At 27.7% G+C, this 16,555-nt stretch overlaps 3 protein-coding genes across 3 annotated transcripts; 1 reads left to right on the top strand and 2 right to left on the bottom strand.

Moving 5' to 3' along the window:
* Positions 1-3,523: 3,523 nt before the first annotated feature.
* On the top strand, positions 3,524-4,342 carry Phum_PHUM011740 (uncharacterized protein; the record flags this gene model as incomplete). Its single annotated transcript, XM_002422718.1, has 2 exons — positions 3,524-3,682; positions 4,088-4,342. The coding sequence occupies 2 exons, from the start codon at positions 3,524-3,526 to the stop codon at positions 4,340-4,342; spliced, it is 414 nt and encodes a 137-aa protein (XP_002422763.1).
* A 1,586-nt stretch (positions 4,343-5,928) lies between these two features.
* Phum_PHUM011750 (uncharacterized protein) lies at positions 5,929-6,764 on the bottom strand (the record flags this gene model as incomplete). The annotated part of the gene is made up of 2 exons (XM_002422719.1): positions 5,929-6,506; positions 6,755-6,764. The coding sequence occupies 2 exons, from the start codon at positions 6,762-6,764 to the stop codon at positions 5,929-5,931; spliced, it is 588 nt and encodes a 195-aa protein (XP_002422764.1).
* A 6,698-nt stretch (positions 6,765-13,462) lies between these two features.
* Phum_PHUM011760 (uncharacterized protein) lies at positions 13,463-13,972 on the bottom strand (the record flags this gene model as incomplete). The annotated part of the gene is made up of 2 exons (XM_002422720.1): positions 13,463-13,681; positions 13,793-13,972. 2 exons carry the CDS (start codon positions 13,970-13,972, stop codon positions 13,463-13,465), a joined length of 399 nt encoding a protein of 132 aa, XP_002422765.1.
* Between the last annotated feature and the right edge of the window lie 2,583 nt (positions 13,973-16,555).

Below are 16,555 nucleotides of genomic sequence, written 5' to 3' on the forward strand. Positions count from 1 at the left end.
ATTGTTTCCTTTCCGACTTGAAAACTAAATAATAAAAATAATAATAATAATAATATATTAATTTCGATTTTTACGTATTCGAAAAATTAGAAATAATAATGATGATAATGATAATAATACTAAATATAATAAATTTATTTTGGAAAATTTTTTTTCTGTAAAAAAAAAAAATTATTAATGTACGACGGAAATTTTACCTTTTTCTTCCTTTTTTTATAAAAAAAAAGTGGAAAGTTTTGGGAAAGGGGTAGCAAGAGAGAGAGGGAGGGAGGGAGGGAGAGGAAAAGCTAAAGATAAATGAAAAGAGAGAAAGAGGTAGAGCTAAAGGTAGAGGAAGAGAAAGAGAGAGAAAAGAAAGAGGAGGAGACAAAAAAGGAAAGAGAAAAAGAGAGAGAAAGAATGAGGAAAAACTAAAGGTTAAAAAAGAGTGAGAGAGAGAGAAGAATAGCTAAAGGTAAAGGAAGAGAAAAAGAGGTAGAGATAGGGAGGAAGAGAGAGAGAAAGAGTAGATGTTGGTAATGCGGAAAGGAAACTACGCTTTTTCAAAAAAGAAAAAAAATTTTGCTACGGTTGATACTAATACTAATACTAATAATAATAATAATAGTTATAATAATAATGATAATAATTAATTGTAAAATACAAGGGAGTCAAACGTGTAACTTGATATTTTTATATTTTCCATACGACTAAATGTCGTAAAAAAAAAAAAAAAATGAAAATGATGATGATGATGACATTTTGAAAAATTTTATTCCTTCAATTAATAATGCAAGAGAGAGAGAGAGAGTCACTGTCGTGGAAGCCGTCAGTCGTAGAAAGAAAAAAAAATGAGAATTCCAGTTTCGGTTTTTGTTTTTTTTAAAATCCATCAAATTTTTTTTTTTCATTTTTAAAAAACGTTTTTTATATATTTATTCTTAAGTAAATGCGTTTATAAATTATTATTTTTCCCCCAACCCCACCCCCCATCCTCCTACTCTCTTTTCTCCTCCTTTTTTCCTCCTTTTTTATTTACTCTTCTTATTTTTAAATCTTTTCCATTCTAGATTTTTATTTTTTTTTTTTTAAATTATTTCATTTGAATATTTTTAATTGCTGGAGAGAAAAAAAAAGGGGGGGGAGTTTAAAGTAGTCAAGTGTTATTCATTATTATTATTTTTCCGAAATGTATAATTATCCAGATTTCAAGTTCACCGTCCTCCAGTGAACTTTATTTTTTCTCCAATAAAAAAAAAATTTTTTTTGGAATTTTGAAAACTCGTCCATTTTTCAACCTTTTTTCAGTTTTCTCTCAATTACAACGAAAACCCGTTTCCGCTTTTACATGTCGAACATTTTCTTCCATGTAATTTTATTTTCTCTCCTTTTTTTTCACTTTCTTTCTCTCTCTCTCTCTCTCTCTCTTTCTCTTTCTCCAGGAATTCTTTTAAATAAAACGAATTTTATTTATTTAACGAAAAAAAAAAAAAGGGAAAAACTTTTTCCAGTTGTTCTTTCTTTTCTCCCCCTCTCTCTCTCTCCAAAAAAATGTTTGTACGTAATTTTACAAATGTTTTCCCTTTTTTTTGTGTTACTGGAAAAATAATAATAATGATAATGATAATGATAAAAAACAATTTAAAAATGAGAGAATAAATCGGATTTTGAATAAAATGAAAACAATAATCGTTTATTATCACCCCTTTTTTTTTTTTTTAAATCTCCAGTTTTCTCATTTCCTCCTCCCCGCACCCGCTTCCGCCCTCGTTGGAAAAACAACAACAGGAGTAATAAATTCCTCCTTCTACCCCCCCTTCTCAATAGGCGTATTAAAATATTTTACGGATAATAATTTTAATGTACTCGAGAATGACGAAGAGAAAGAAAAAAAAAATTTTTTTTTGTTTAACGACAGCAAAAAAAAAAAAATTTGAGTAAATTATAACGACAGCAGACGACAGAGAGGATTATTTTAAAATTTTAAAACTCAAAAATAATTTGGGTCAAGTATCAATAAATAAAATTAAATTTCTTTTCTCCGAAAAAAAATAAAAAAAATTTCCTTTCATTTTTTTATAATAATTTTCGGTTATTTTTATGTGTAATTCGAGAAAATTTTCAAGTTTTCCAACTTAAAATTTTATATAAATAAATTTTTCCTTTTACGTTCTTTCATTCATTCCTCCATCCATCCATTCATTCATTCATTCATTCATTCATTCATTGGATTTTATTTTTTTTTTTTATGTTTTACAAACGTTGAAATTTTTTTACTTCCGAGAAAATTTTTATTTTTATTTTCAAATCGTCAAAAATGTCATCATTATGATCATCATCATCATCATCATTATTATCATCGACATTGACACTCATAATCAAAATCCGCTGGATAAAAAAATTTAAATATCGATTATTAATTCTCCAATTAAATCATTGTTGTTGTTGTTTCCATTCACGAGTCAAATATATATGATTGACACAAAATAAAAAATAATTTCCGGTTTTGAAATGTCAAAACGGAAATGCTCTGATTTTCATATTAATTAGATTGTTTATATTGTCTACAATAAATACCATATATTCATTATTAGAATATATATAAATAGAAATGAAAAAAAAATTTTTTTAAATTGTTATCATTCGTCGTTGTTATCAAGTCAAAATTTTTGTTTTGTTTGTGAAAAAATGAAAATTTTGAGTTTAATTTTTATTTTTTATTTTTTTTTTATAATTAATTTTATCCAGTCTGTAAACGTGAGTTTGTAGAAAATTATTTGTTTGTTGTTGTTGTTTGTGGTTTCATCCCTTTAATAATTTTTTTCTTTTTTTTTAGGGGTTGAAATGTCGAAGCATGCAAAATACGGAACAAAACAACGATTTCGAATACGTAGTTAGAATGTGTTTACGTCATATGAATAATCAAACGGATTGGATCGATCGATTATATTCTTCGAGAAATCGAAATGATAATGATAATAATGATAATAGGAACCGAAATCGTAACAATAATAATAATAATGGAAACGAGGAAAACATGAACGATTACAATTACGACCGTCGTGACAGCAACAACCGCCACCATCAACACCACCGCAACAACAATTATAATCCCGATAATAATAAATAATAATAATAATAATAATAATAATAATAATAATAATAATAATCATTACGGAGATAACGGAAATTATTACGGTAATAAACAAAATAAGGATTATCAAAAGAGGCGGGATTCACAAAACAACAGGTAACAAAAAAAATTTTCTTTTATCAAAATTTTCCAAAAAAATAATAATAATTTTTTTTTTTTTTTAAATTCTGGCAAACTCGAAGAAATTTCTGGAACGAAAATAATGATGATAACGACGGTGGGAAACGTGATAAAGATTACGATGATAACGATTCAGATTACGAAGATGGTAGTAAAAGAAATAAAAAATACGAAACGAATAATTATAATAATAATAATGGCGGCGGTGGAGGCGGCGGCGGTACCCGTAATTATTACAACGGACAAATTTTAAATAATAAGGATTTCGTCATGTATGGAGAACAAAATTCCAGGGATTCATATTCTTCCAGCGGTTATTTTTATAAGAATAAAAAAAAAAATTCCAGTAGTGGTAATAGTGGTGGTACTCTATTTTTCGATGATAATAGTAATAATAATAATGATTCTCCATTGATCAATATAGAACCGGTAAATTTTTTTTTGTCTTCTTACACCTCACCCCCCGACCTTTAAAAGTTAATTAAGTGTTTACTTTATTTTTATTCGTTTTTATCGCGTCATTAGAATTATTTATACCCTTTATTTTAATAACCGTGTTTTTTTTTTATTGTTTGTTAACTTTTTTGTTTAATTACAACACCTCCATGTTTTTTTTCCAGTGCGTGATCCACTGCATTTTTCAAGAAATGAAAATGGTAAGTTTTCCTTTTTCCTTTATCTCACGAAAAGGAAAACCTTTTTTATTTTTATCACCGATATCATTATAATAGTAATAATGATATCACGCATTAACTACATCCTTCGATTGTTTTCCTCTTCTTCTTCTTCTTCCACTTTTTTCTTTACTATTTTACACCGCCGGTTATTTTTCAGGTGAATAAAGATGGAAAACCAAACAAGGAATTAATAATATTAAAAATGACGGAAAAACTTAAAAATCCAGAATTGAAAAATTTCATACAAGAATCCGTCGAAGAATGTTTTCAAATATTAAATGATAACAATAACAATGAGAGAAATGATAATAATAATAATAATACAAACAAGGTTTGCAAATGGGCTAAGAATTTTGCCATGTGTATGGAAATCAAAGGAAAAGACGTGAGTTTTATTTTTCCTATTGAATGAATTAAAAAATTCATTCATTCATTGAATAGTCATTCTTTTTTTAATTTTTTTTTTTTTTTTTTTTAGAATTGCGACGACTGGAACGAATCGTCAAATCAAAATTCAGGAAATAATAAAAATAATAACAACAACAATAAGAACAACGTTGGGAAAAACAGAAGAAATAAAAATAACGAAGGACAAAAACAAAAAAACAAAACAATGTGAATTAAATAATAATAATGATAATGATAATAATAATAATAATAAGTCAATTATTGTAAATTTTTTAAATTAAAGAAATTAATTGAAATTTAAAAAATTTTACATTTATTTGATTAATTATAAGTAGGTTGATTAAATACCTTTTTCATCTCATCATAAAAAATAAGGGTTGAAGTTATTTAATAAAATTATTTATTAATAATGATTGATTGATTTGATATATATTAACTCAGTGTACAAATTTTTATACTCCCTAATCTTTAAGGGTTAATTTACTGATTATGGGTTGTTTTGGGCCTTTTCTTGTGTTAGTTTATCTCATTACAACATAATTTATCATAAGGATAGTGTAAAACCCCCTCCCTTTAAATCTGTATCAAAATCAGGAATAATTAGTGGCCTTTCTATTACGTGATAATTAGTGCAAAGAATTTTAACAAGGTACAACAGATTCCTTTTAATACTTTTACATTTCTCGAGCGGATTAAAAGTAGTAAAATTACCTCCTAAATGTTACCTCCTAAATTTTACCTCCTAAATTTTACCTCCTAAATACCTCCAGCCGATGTTTTAAGTTAAAAATGACCTTGAGCGCGAAAATCCAACGTTTACGATTTATTCTAAAGTAGGTCGACCTTGATTCCAAGGCCATTAGTTTTACATTTCAATTTTGTGAAAATTTTCATGGTCACGATTTTTCAACCAAGGTCGACCTTGTTTACTGTTTACGCTAAGTAGGACGACCTTGTATATTTTACCTGGCACACATTTTATTTTAAGCGGGAACCCAATGGTGCATTTTTTTTACTTTATACCTCCTTGGATCTTATGTTTTTCTGATACATTGAAAATATTTCATCTTTTAAGCTTTTTTTAGCTTTTTAATATTATCAGTTATCAATTTAAAAAGATGGATAACAACAAAAAACAAATAAACAAAAATTATACTTTAAATATATTATATTATATTATATTAAGTACATAAGCTACATTTAAAATTTTTAATATATTTATATATATATATTTATAATGAAAATGATATTTTTTTTTTTTTTGGTAACCTGAGAATTCATTTCCGGTTGTTTTTTTTATATATTTTTTTTTATACGTAAAAAGATTAAAATTACATAAAATTACAATTTTTTTTTTTAATTTTAAGTTGGCAATCGTGCCTGATAAATTTTTTTCTTCTTTTTACCAAACACGCACCCTCCTTCCTCTTTTCACAACCATACACATATACAAATAACAAAATATTTCAACATTTTTCATAATGTGATTAATAATGATAATTATAATAATAATAATATTAAGGCATTAAAAATAGTGGAGAAGAAAAAAGATTTAGAAGAAGAAGAAGAAACAGGAGAAAAAAATTTTTTTTATTTTTTTGATTTTAATTGAATGGATGAAAAAGCCGTGGCAAAATCGTTTGTTGTTGTATTAAGTAAATCTTGTTTGTATTGCATATCGACGGATTTACGTGCCGGTTGTTTTGGGGGGGTATCAACACTTTTCTGATATTTTAAACATGATAAATCGATACTCTTTTGAGCTTTTAATTGGGGATTATTTTTAAAACACGTTGAAAATTGCTGATGGTGTTGTTGTTGTTGCTGTTGTTGTTCTTTATTTTTATTCTTTTCTAAAAGTTTTGCATTTGATTTCATTTGTGATTTTTGTTCTTTTTCTAATTTCATTTGTTCTTTCATGTGTTCCTTATCGAGTTTTTGTTGTATTTTTTGTTCGGATTTCATTTGCTGTTGTTCTAATTTTAACATTGCTTTTTGTTCGGATTTTGTCGGAGTTTTTTGACCGCCGTTTGTTTGATTTTTATCCGTCGTACTACTACTACTACTACTGCATTTACTACTACATCCAGATGATTGATTTTTTATTTTGTTTTTTGTTGTTGATCCCTCATTTTTATCCAAAACTTCTTTCAACTCGAGAGACTTCCCTGTAAAAAAAAAAAAAAAAAAAAAAAAAAAAACATAAAAATAAACAAAAAAATTTTTTTTTATTTATATTATAACTGGAAAATTTTTTTTTTTGTTTGCAACAATCCGGAAGCAAGGAACGCCTATTTTCATAACAAACAAAAAAACGCAATTTTCTAGAATTTTCTAGAACAAAAATTTTTAGAATATTAATGTGAAAATTTTTTTTTTTTTTTTTGAATTTTTGGTTTTCCGCAAACAAACGAACGACAAAACATTTTTTAATATTTTTTTTCGGGAAGGAGGGGGAGGAAAGCGAGGCAAGAAAGATTTCAATACGAAAAACATAATAAACATATAAACATTAAAACATAAATTATGTTTTTAACAACTAATAAAAAAAAATTTGTCGACGTCAACAAACAAAAGGAAAAGTTTTCTGTTTTTTTTTGTTTTTTTTTTTTTTTTTTACGCAGATAATAAAAATACAAACCGGAAATTATTGGAAAATTTTTTGTTTTAATTAAAATAACATAAAATATTTAAAAAAAAAAAAAACAAAAAAGCGCGCGAAAATTTTTTTTAAAAAAAATACTTAACGTTAAAAATTAACAAAAAAAACCGTTGTTGATAACGTTGTTCGTTGTCGGGGGGAGGGAAGAAAAGGAGAAAGGGGAGAGAGGGTGGGTGTGATAAATTTTTTCCTTAAAGATGAAAAGTCACGCACGTCACACTTAAGTTTTTCTTCTAGTTTTTTCGGACGAGAAGCAAATAGTAAAAAAAGGCAAAAATTTCACAACAACAGCAACAACAGCAACAACAACTTACCCCTATTTTGTAATAATTTCTTTTGTCTATCCTGATCGCTTGAACTTATACGAAATGCATCGTGATCGTGTAGGTGAAGTGATGGAAACACAGCTGAAATTTAATTATTTTATTTTTTTCGAAAAATATTTTCTTTTTTTTTTTTGTCGTCGTTGTCGTCGTCGTTATCGATTCGAGAACATCAAAGAACAAAACAAAAAAAAAAATCGTCGTCGTTGTTACATCAACGATTCCCAATAAATTTAATTTAAAAAAAATTTTTTTTTTAAACGTGAAAACTTACAATTTAGAAGGATGGGAAAGGGAGAAAAAGGAGGGGTAGGGGAAGGGAAAAAAAATGATTTAAGTTTTTTTTCCTTTTTTTCTGGGCAAAAGTAAAAGAAGCCAAAAAAAAAAAAGAAAATATTTAATACGTCAAAGTGAAAATTAATAAATAAAAAAAATGGAGGAAACCGTTAATATAAAATTGCCATTTTTCGCCATTTTTTTTTTTTTTATAAAAACAAAAATATTTTCTAGTGAAAATATGGTTTCAGGTTTTTATCATGAGTATTATTAAATTCATTCTCATTAAATTTATCATTATTATTATTACTATTTTTTTTAGCGTTAAAAAGTTGAAGGTTGAGAGCACTCGATAAAAATATTTTTAACGATATAAATAAAAATTTTTTTCCAACCACCGCCATCGTCATCATCATTATCATCACAAAACCACCTTTACCAATCGATATTTAATTATTTTTTTTTGTTATAGAAAAAAAAAAAAAAAAAAACGCCCCGAGAGAACGGAAGGTAACGGTCAGGTTTAAAAGGTCATACAGCAAAACAATAATAACCTTTCGTTTTTTTTTCAATTACAATATTTTAAAGGAAAATATTTAGTCTAACTTGTGCGTGTGCGTGTGGAAATGGGTGTGGGTGTGCGTGTCACTTCCGGTACTATTCGAGAAAAAACGATTTTTTTCCCGTTTGTTTTTCTAAATCAGAAATTTTTTCACGTTAATAGTTAGGTATCGCATTTTCTAAATTTAGTTAAAAACAAAATGGCGATCAGGAAAAAAGGATAAGAGAGATATGGGGAGATAAAATTTCAACCCTTTATTATTTTCATTATTATATATATACACGTATCGATACGATAGGGAAGAACAGGATGAGGGGAACGGGGAGGGGTCAACGTAGTTATTTAAAGAGTTTATAGAAAATAGACATTCCTTTTTTTTCGCGATTTTCATTAAATAAAAACGACGACGTACGATGAGTATTTCGAATATAAAAAAAAACGGGAGAGAGAAAGGGAGGGGAGAAGAGGGTAAGGTAGGGGTAGGGGGTTAGACAAAGTTAAAAAAAAAAAAAAAAATTCCACCCGATGTGAGTCGTTTTGATGAATAATAATTCGTCTTGCGCAAAATTTTCAATTTTTTTTGTTTTTTTTTTTTTTGTTTTTAAATCAATGATAATGATCGACCCCCGTAAAAAATATAATAATAATAATAATAATTGTATATACATAATGATTACCTTTTTTACCACCCCCCGGCATGACATAGCTAGGCCTTGCCGTAGGGGCGGACGAACTCAGCCAGCAATGAATGATGAAGCCGGAAAATTCTTTTTATGATAAATAAAAATTTCACCCGCCGTTTTGGGATTTCGCATAAACTGAAACAAAGGAAAAAAAGAAAATTTTTTTTTTAGTTTTACGTTCGTTAAACGTTCGCCAAGCGTTCGCTAAGCGTTCGTTTTTGCCAATTCATTTTCCTTACTTTTACAAAAGGTGGGTTCTTTTTATTTAAAACGAAAATTATTTTTAATTCTTTCCTCAATTTTTTCACACCAACCCCCCAATCATTTTTTTTTTAAATTGCCTCCCCCTTTCTCCGTCTCTCCCTCCCGTACCAACGGAAAAAAAAATTGTATGACATTAATAATAATGATAATATTTACAAAAATTCCGTAGGTACAACAACAGCAACAACAACTACAAAATAATTCGTAATTTTACATATCAGTAGTAATCGTATTCAAAAGATTTTATTATTATTATTATTACTTATTTTCATTTCGGAAAATTTTTTTTTGAGCTTAAAGCCCCCTCCCCCCCCCGTTTTTTTCTATCACCGAGAGAAAACATAAAAAAAAAATTTATTATACGTATTAAGAACGCATCTGGACAACAACCTGGACACAACAATAACAACAAATGTTAACTTTTTACTATCTTAATAATAATAATAATAGGCTTTTATTATATAAACAATCGTTACAAACAAATAAAATTTTTTTTTATTGTTTAAATAAAATAATAATAATAATAATAATAAAAGACATCGTTTTTATTATTATTAATAATTTTTTTTTTTTAAATAGAAAATTGATTTTTTAACGCTGCGGATATTATTTCTTTTGTTGTTGTTGTTTTTTTTTTATTTGTTTGTTTGTTTGTTTGTTTACCCCTGATATTTTTTCCTTTGTCTGTTCTATTTTTCTCTACTACGGATAATGGATAAAAAAAAAAATTTTTTGTGCGCCATAGCGTAGAATTTTTTTGCTTTTGTTTAAACAAAAATTATTTAAATTAATAAATTAATTAAATCTTACCGGATGATATTATTTAAAAGATGAAATAATAATAATAATAATAATGATAATAACACACTAATAAAACAAACACTCGATATTTTCTATAATCATTATCATCATCATCACAATTTTCATTGTTTAAAAAAAAAAATTGTTTTGTTATAAAAAAAATAATTACACGCGATTAAAAACAAACAAACGCGTGGAAAACTTTTTTAATATTAAAATTTTATTTAATTATTTATAACAATTTTTTTGTTTAAAAATAAAAAAACGATTTCACCACCACCACCATAAAAAAAAAAAAAAAGAAAAAAAGGAAAATTTTTTTTACCTCGAAATTATTACGTACCGACTCGTACGCATACGAACGAACAATTGTTGGAAAATTTTGCTAAGAGGTCATCTCCAGTCACGGTAGGTAAATACGTTCAAAATTTGAAACGAGTCTGGAAATTCTGGAAAAAAAAAATCAAAATATTACTAAGGTTTCCTTTTCCTCCACCCCCCGTTATTATTATTATTATTATGCATACTTCTGGAAAAATAATTTTTATCATTAAAAAAAAAAAAATGGAAGGAAGAAGACCAAAAACTGGAAAATTGCAAATTTGTTTTCTCCATAAAAAATTTTTTCCCGCCTCGATCATTTTTATAAACGTTTTTGTCAGCACTCGTGGGGGGAAAGGGAAGGTGGGAGGGAGGGGAAGAAGGGAGATTTGCGCATGAGCGTAATAAATAGAAATTTCTTCCAGATTCATGTATATGGGACGACGACACAAATAATAAAATGAATTCAAAAATACAAAAGTTTTTATCATTGCCTTTATCATGATGCATTATTTACACAGTAATAATAATGATGATGATAATAATAATAATAATCATTATTATTATTATTATTACCCCGTCTTTAGAAAAAAAACTCGCATAAATGCTTTCGTTATATCGTTTCCTATTATTATTATTATTAATAAAATACAATTTTTTATGAATAATAAACTTATCCTACATAAATGCCCGCGTAAGAAAAAAAAAAGGAAAATAGGAAGTAATAATAATAATAATAATAATGATAATAATTAGAGTGTGAAATCCAATTTTTTTTTTGTTAACTGGAACGAACGTTTGGAACGTTTTATTTACTGGTGATAATGAAAGAATAATTTTTGATTTTATACGTACGACGATATCAATCGAACCGGAAGTTGTGAGATTTCTCTCACTCTCTCTCTCTCTCTCTCTCTCTCTATTTATCTTATTTACGAAAAGAAAAAAAAGGAAAAAATCTATGATAGATTTCTCCCAAAAATCGATTCGTTTCGAACGTTACAAAAAAAAGAAGGGGGAAAAGTCCCTCAGGAAAATAACTTTTTCCAGGTACTTTCATACGCATTATTATCCTGTTTGTATCCCTATAAATTTAAAATAAAAATTATTAATTTATTATTTTTATTATGTAATAAATTTATTAAATATTATCATTATCATTATTATTAGTTGGTAATCGAAGGTATAAAAAGGATCGAAAAAAGGTTTTGTAGTTTTTTTTTTTTTAGGGTGCTTTTCTGGGTGCAACGGATGTACCATTATCAAATTTATCTCTCTCTCTTACTCTCTCTTTCTCTCACTCTCTTTCTATCTTATTCTCTCTCTCTCTCTCTCTTTCACTCTCTTTTTTTCTCTTTCTCTCATTCTCTTTCTCTTTCTCTCTTATTCTCTCTCACTCTCTCTCTCTCTCTTTCTTTTTTACTCTCTCTCTCTTACTCTTTCTCTCTTTTTTACTGTCTCTCTTTCTCTCTCTCTTACTCTCACAAAATTTAATTTACAGGTGAATAACCTTTTTTAAAAAAAAAAAATTATTATTATTTCCATTGTGTGTTTTTTTTTCATTTCCTATTTGTATTTACAAACAATTTTAAAAAATTTTTCTTTTGTGCGGAAACCCCTCTCCCCTTCCCCCACCATTTTCCTTTTTCTTTTTTTTTGATTTATAAAATAAATTTAATTTAATGAAGAGTAAAAAAAAAAAAAAAAGGGAAAAAGTTTTCGGTAAATTTTTTTTTCATTTTAAGGTTCGAAAAATATTTTTTTTTAGGATTAAAATGAAAAAAAAATGAAAAAAAAATGAAAAAAAAAGAGAGGAGGAGACGAAGAAGAAGAGGAAAAGGGAGGGGGAGAGGAGGAAAAAAGAGAGGGGAGAGGAGGGAAAAGGGAGGGGGAGGAGAAAAGGTAATAACGATAAACCGGGTGGGAAAATTTTATTTATGTGTCCGACATTTTTTTTTTTTAATAAACCTATTTTTTGTTACCGTAAGCGAGGGGGGGGAAAGTTTCCCTTTTTAATAAACATTATGGGGGGGGGTTTTCTTTTTTTTTTTGTTAAAAATGAAATTTTCCATTATGTTATTCTACTTTTGAGTAAAAACATAATCGAGTTTTTTATTTGATTATTGACTTCATTTACGAATCTCATTTGATTATTTTTTAAAAAAAGTTATTTTCCTTTTAATAATAACTAATTTTCTTTTCCTTTTATTCAAAACATTCATTTTCTTTTAAATTATGGCTCGGAAAATTGATTTTCATAAAAAAACCGCTAAAAATTTTTTTTTTTTTTTTTAAATTTTTAATTCAAAAAAATATATTCGAACAATAAAGCTTTTTTGTTTTTGTGAGTTATAAATAAAATCACACAAAAATAATAAAAAATTTAAATTATTTTTTTTTTGTTTACAACAATAGCAAAATTTCAACAACAAAAATAATAAATTATTATTAACATTTATTTATTTATTTATTTATTAACGTGTCCTAAACGTGAAATTTTTGGGTTTTTTTTATTTAATTTGTTAATAAAAAAAAAAAAAAAGTAAAAAAAAAAAATGGCAAGGCAACTTAAACGGTGGTGTTTACTCCCCCACACAAACAAATAATAATAATAATAATAAAAATCATTTCGACAACAACCACAACAACCAAATTCTCTCTCTCTCTCTCACCTTTTTCCTTTTTCCTACTGTTTTTTTCTTTTCCTGCTGTTGTCATCATTTTCTTTCTTTCTTTTTCTACATCCCTCTACGCGATAAATAAATCAATTATTATTATTATTTTATGTAAATAATTAAAAAATTTAAGGCGAAAATAAGAAAAACAAATCTAAAATCTATTTAAAGCCTATTATGCCTCCTAACTATTATTATCATTATTTTTGTTTCGTTCGGTATTGTTCGTTGAAAACTGTTTGTTTTGTTTTGTTGTTTGTTGTTGATGTATTGTAACGATTTGGATTTTGTTCTATTTTTTTATATATATATTATATTCGATTGATTTATATGATGCTGGAAATAAACTGGAATAATAATAATAATAATAAAGTAAATTGATTGCGAAAGGTGTTGTTGAATCCGAATGAATGATTCGTAATTATATCCGGTTGATTTTTTTATTTTTAACAGCTTAGTTTTTATTTTCTTCTGCTTTTTTTTTGGTTTTAATTTTTCTATATTATAAACTGCGTGAAAAATTAAACTGAAAACAAAAAACATATTTATGTTATGTTTTATGTAAAAATAATGTTGTTCGCAAGCTTGATGGAAAAATGATGAGGTGTCTTACAGTTTAATAAACCTCTGGCTTTTCCCAAAAGTTGCGTCGAAGCATCTTGCATTGAATCTTCCGTTTGTTTTTTTGTCGTGTTGACAACATCGACGACTTCTCCTCTTTTCTGATCTAAAAATTCGTCTGCTCCTTTGATCGTTGTGTCTATGGCAGTGGCAGCCTATCACAAACACAAACACACAAATACAAACACAAATCGATCGAGGAACGAATAAATAAATAAAAGGAAATTTTTAAAACCGGAAGTCGTATCGTTTTCGTTTTTGCGTACCTGATTGACGCTGGTATCGACGACTTTTTCAACTTTAGCAACTTCCGCATCGAAAGCATCGATGGCTTCGTGTTTGGCTTCTTCGGCGGCGTTCACCGCCAATTTTTCAGCATCTTGAACGCTTTGCGTCAATAGTTCTCCCGTTTTGTTTATCTGAGCCTGTAGTAAATCCGTCGCCATGTTTTTCTTTTGAATCGCAAGTTCTTCGACTTCTTTTTTTTTCTTCTCGAATAATTCCTCGGCTTTCGACCCTAAATTTTTAAGGGCTGAAAATTCAAAACAAAAACGATTAGTATCTTTCGTTAGAATCGACGACGACGACGACAACTTTTTCTTTTTTCTTTTTTAATTTTCTTTACAAGTAGCGGTAATAAAACCGCAAGAAATTATTATGTAATAATTACTCAATCGAATAATTTTCTAATCATTTTTTTTTTTTTTTGCAATTTTTCCAGTTGTAAATTTCACAATTTTGCAATATTAAACCAACCAAAAAAAAAAAAAAATTTCCAGGCATCCTGGAAATAAATAATTTGTAGACGGAAATAAATTTTTTTTATTTTAAACTTAATTACGTCATTGTCCAAAGCACATCTTTATTTATTTATTTTTTTTAAACAAAAAAAACTCGCAAGAATATAAAAAAAAAAAAACCTGATTTAATAATTAAATAATTTTAGTACTATTTGACAAGATGACCTTGAATGTTGTTTTTAAATATTTTATGTGGGCAAACAAAAAAATTATTATTATTTAAATCATTCAAATGTAAAACAAAAACGATTTTGTGGAATTTTTCATTTAAACAGTGAATTTTAAACCAAAAAAAAAATTCCGGTTTTTTCAAATAATTTCCTGTCGTATTATTCACTTAGTAAAATAATTCTCTTTATGTTTTTCAAAAACGAGCCCCCTAAAAAAAAAAAATTTAACATAACAATTAATCGTTTGGAAACATTTTTAAAAACTCGATCGATTTTAAAAACCATTTTTTTTTAAAATGTTACCACGTAATAAAAATTTAAAGAGAAAACAAAAATTTTATCTATATAGCATTAACGAACGTGTGTGTACCTTGTTGAAAGAAAACAACAACAACAACAACAACATGTCTGACGAAATATTTTTACGAAGGGTTTTTATGAAGGCGCCATTAAATAATGTAAAATGTTTTGATCATAATGGAAATTTATATAAAACAACCGAGGAAAAAAAATGTTTTGATACTTTTACGACAGAATTTACGACAGAAAAAAAAAAAAATTATAAAAAATTGTGTTTGTCCCACAGAGGAGTCGTCATACAAACGATACAAACAAAAGTTCTGCTACGATTGTGATTAATGAATGGAGATTATTTTCTATTTTATATAATTAAAATTTCAGCGACAGCTGCTGTTGTTATGAATTTTTTAAATCCGCTTAAAATCTATGCCACGGGATAAACAAGCACACGCCACACACGCACACGCACACGCACACGCACACGCAGCACGCACTCATTTTTTGCCAAAATTAATATATCAAACAAGTTCAAAAGAAAAAAGAAAAAAAGAAAAACCTTCCAATTTCGAAGGCTTCCACCAAACTGATCGCGTGTTTTTCTACATAATATATTTAATTAATTAAAAGTGGGTGGGGAGGGGAAGGGTAGAGGGGTAAGGAAAGGAAAGAAGGATAAATGCCCAAAAGGGGGGAAGAAAAAAAAGGAACGCATTTATTTAGACTTTAAACAACGACGCCCAATTAATCGTTTGCGACCTTATATAGAACCGGGGGTGAGGGTGGTGGGGGAAAATTATAATAATAATAATTACTATTATTAATTCCTGTTGAAAAATCGTTGTATAAAAAAAAACCGGGACTTTTCCGTCCTCAAAAAAAAACCTCTTACGATTATCTTTTATTTACTTTGTTTTTTTTCAATTTTCTTTCCTTTGGGTCCAAGGTTTCTTTTTTTTTTTCTACCTAATTCTATCGAAAACATATCGTGCGTGTGTGCGTGTGTGACCTTTTACGACAAAAAAATAATACATAATTTTATTTATTATTTACTGCAAAAAAAAAAAAAAAAACACGCAATAATAATAATAATAACGATTCGAATTCGTTATAAGTCGACAATGATAATAATAATTTTTAATTATTAATCGTAACAAAAATAAATAAATAAAAGCACATGTTTACGTTATTATAATTTTATTTAAAAAATTTTTTTTTTAAATATAAAATACGCGGGAATAAATGGGGAACCTGTGCGAATAATAATAATAATAATAATAATAATAATAATAAAGCCAACGGCCATAGCGTGCTGGTCACACCGGTTCCCGTACGATCACCGAAGTTAAGCAGCATCGGGCGTGGTGCAAACTTGGATGGGTGACCGTCTGAGAACGCCACGTGCTGTTGGCTTAAAAGAGCAAAAAAAATGAGAACAAGACAAAGTAAGAACCAAAAAACAAATCTTGTTCTACTGTCGACCTGAGGCAGCTCGACGAGAATGTGAATTTCACTGCTTCTGATCCTGGCCACTCCAAAGATGTTAGTCACCGGAGCCCAGTTCAGGAGACAAATCGTTCCCATCGAAAAAGACGGACTCAGGAAGACCTTCAAGAATTGATGTGGTGCTATCTTATAATAAGTGGTACCACCGAAATTCGAGTATTTGTCCCTAAGGAATCGGGTAGAAACCTCGGATAAATACTTAAAAACTCCGACAAGTAGCCTTGTCGTGTTTAATGGGGACAATAATAATAATAAT

Source organism: Pediculus humanus, genomic scaffold (genome assembly GCF_000006295.1).
Source record: "Pediculus humanus corporis 1103172107370 genomic scaffold, whole genome shotgun sequence".
NCBI classification, from domain to species: domain Eukaryota; kingdom Metazoa; phylum Arthropoda; class Insecta; order Psocodea; family Pediculidae; genus Pediculus; species Pediculus humanus.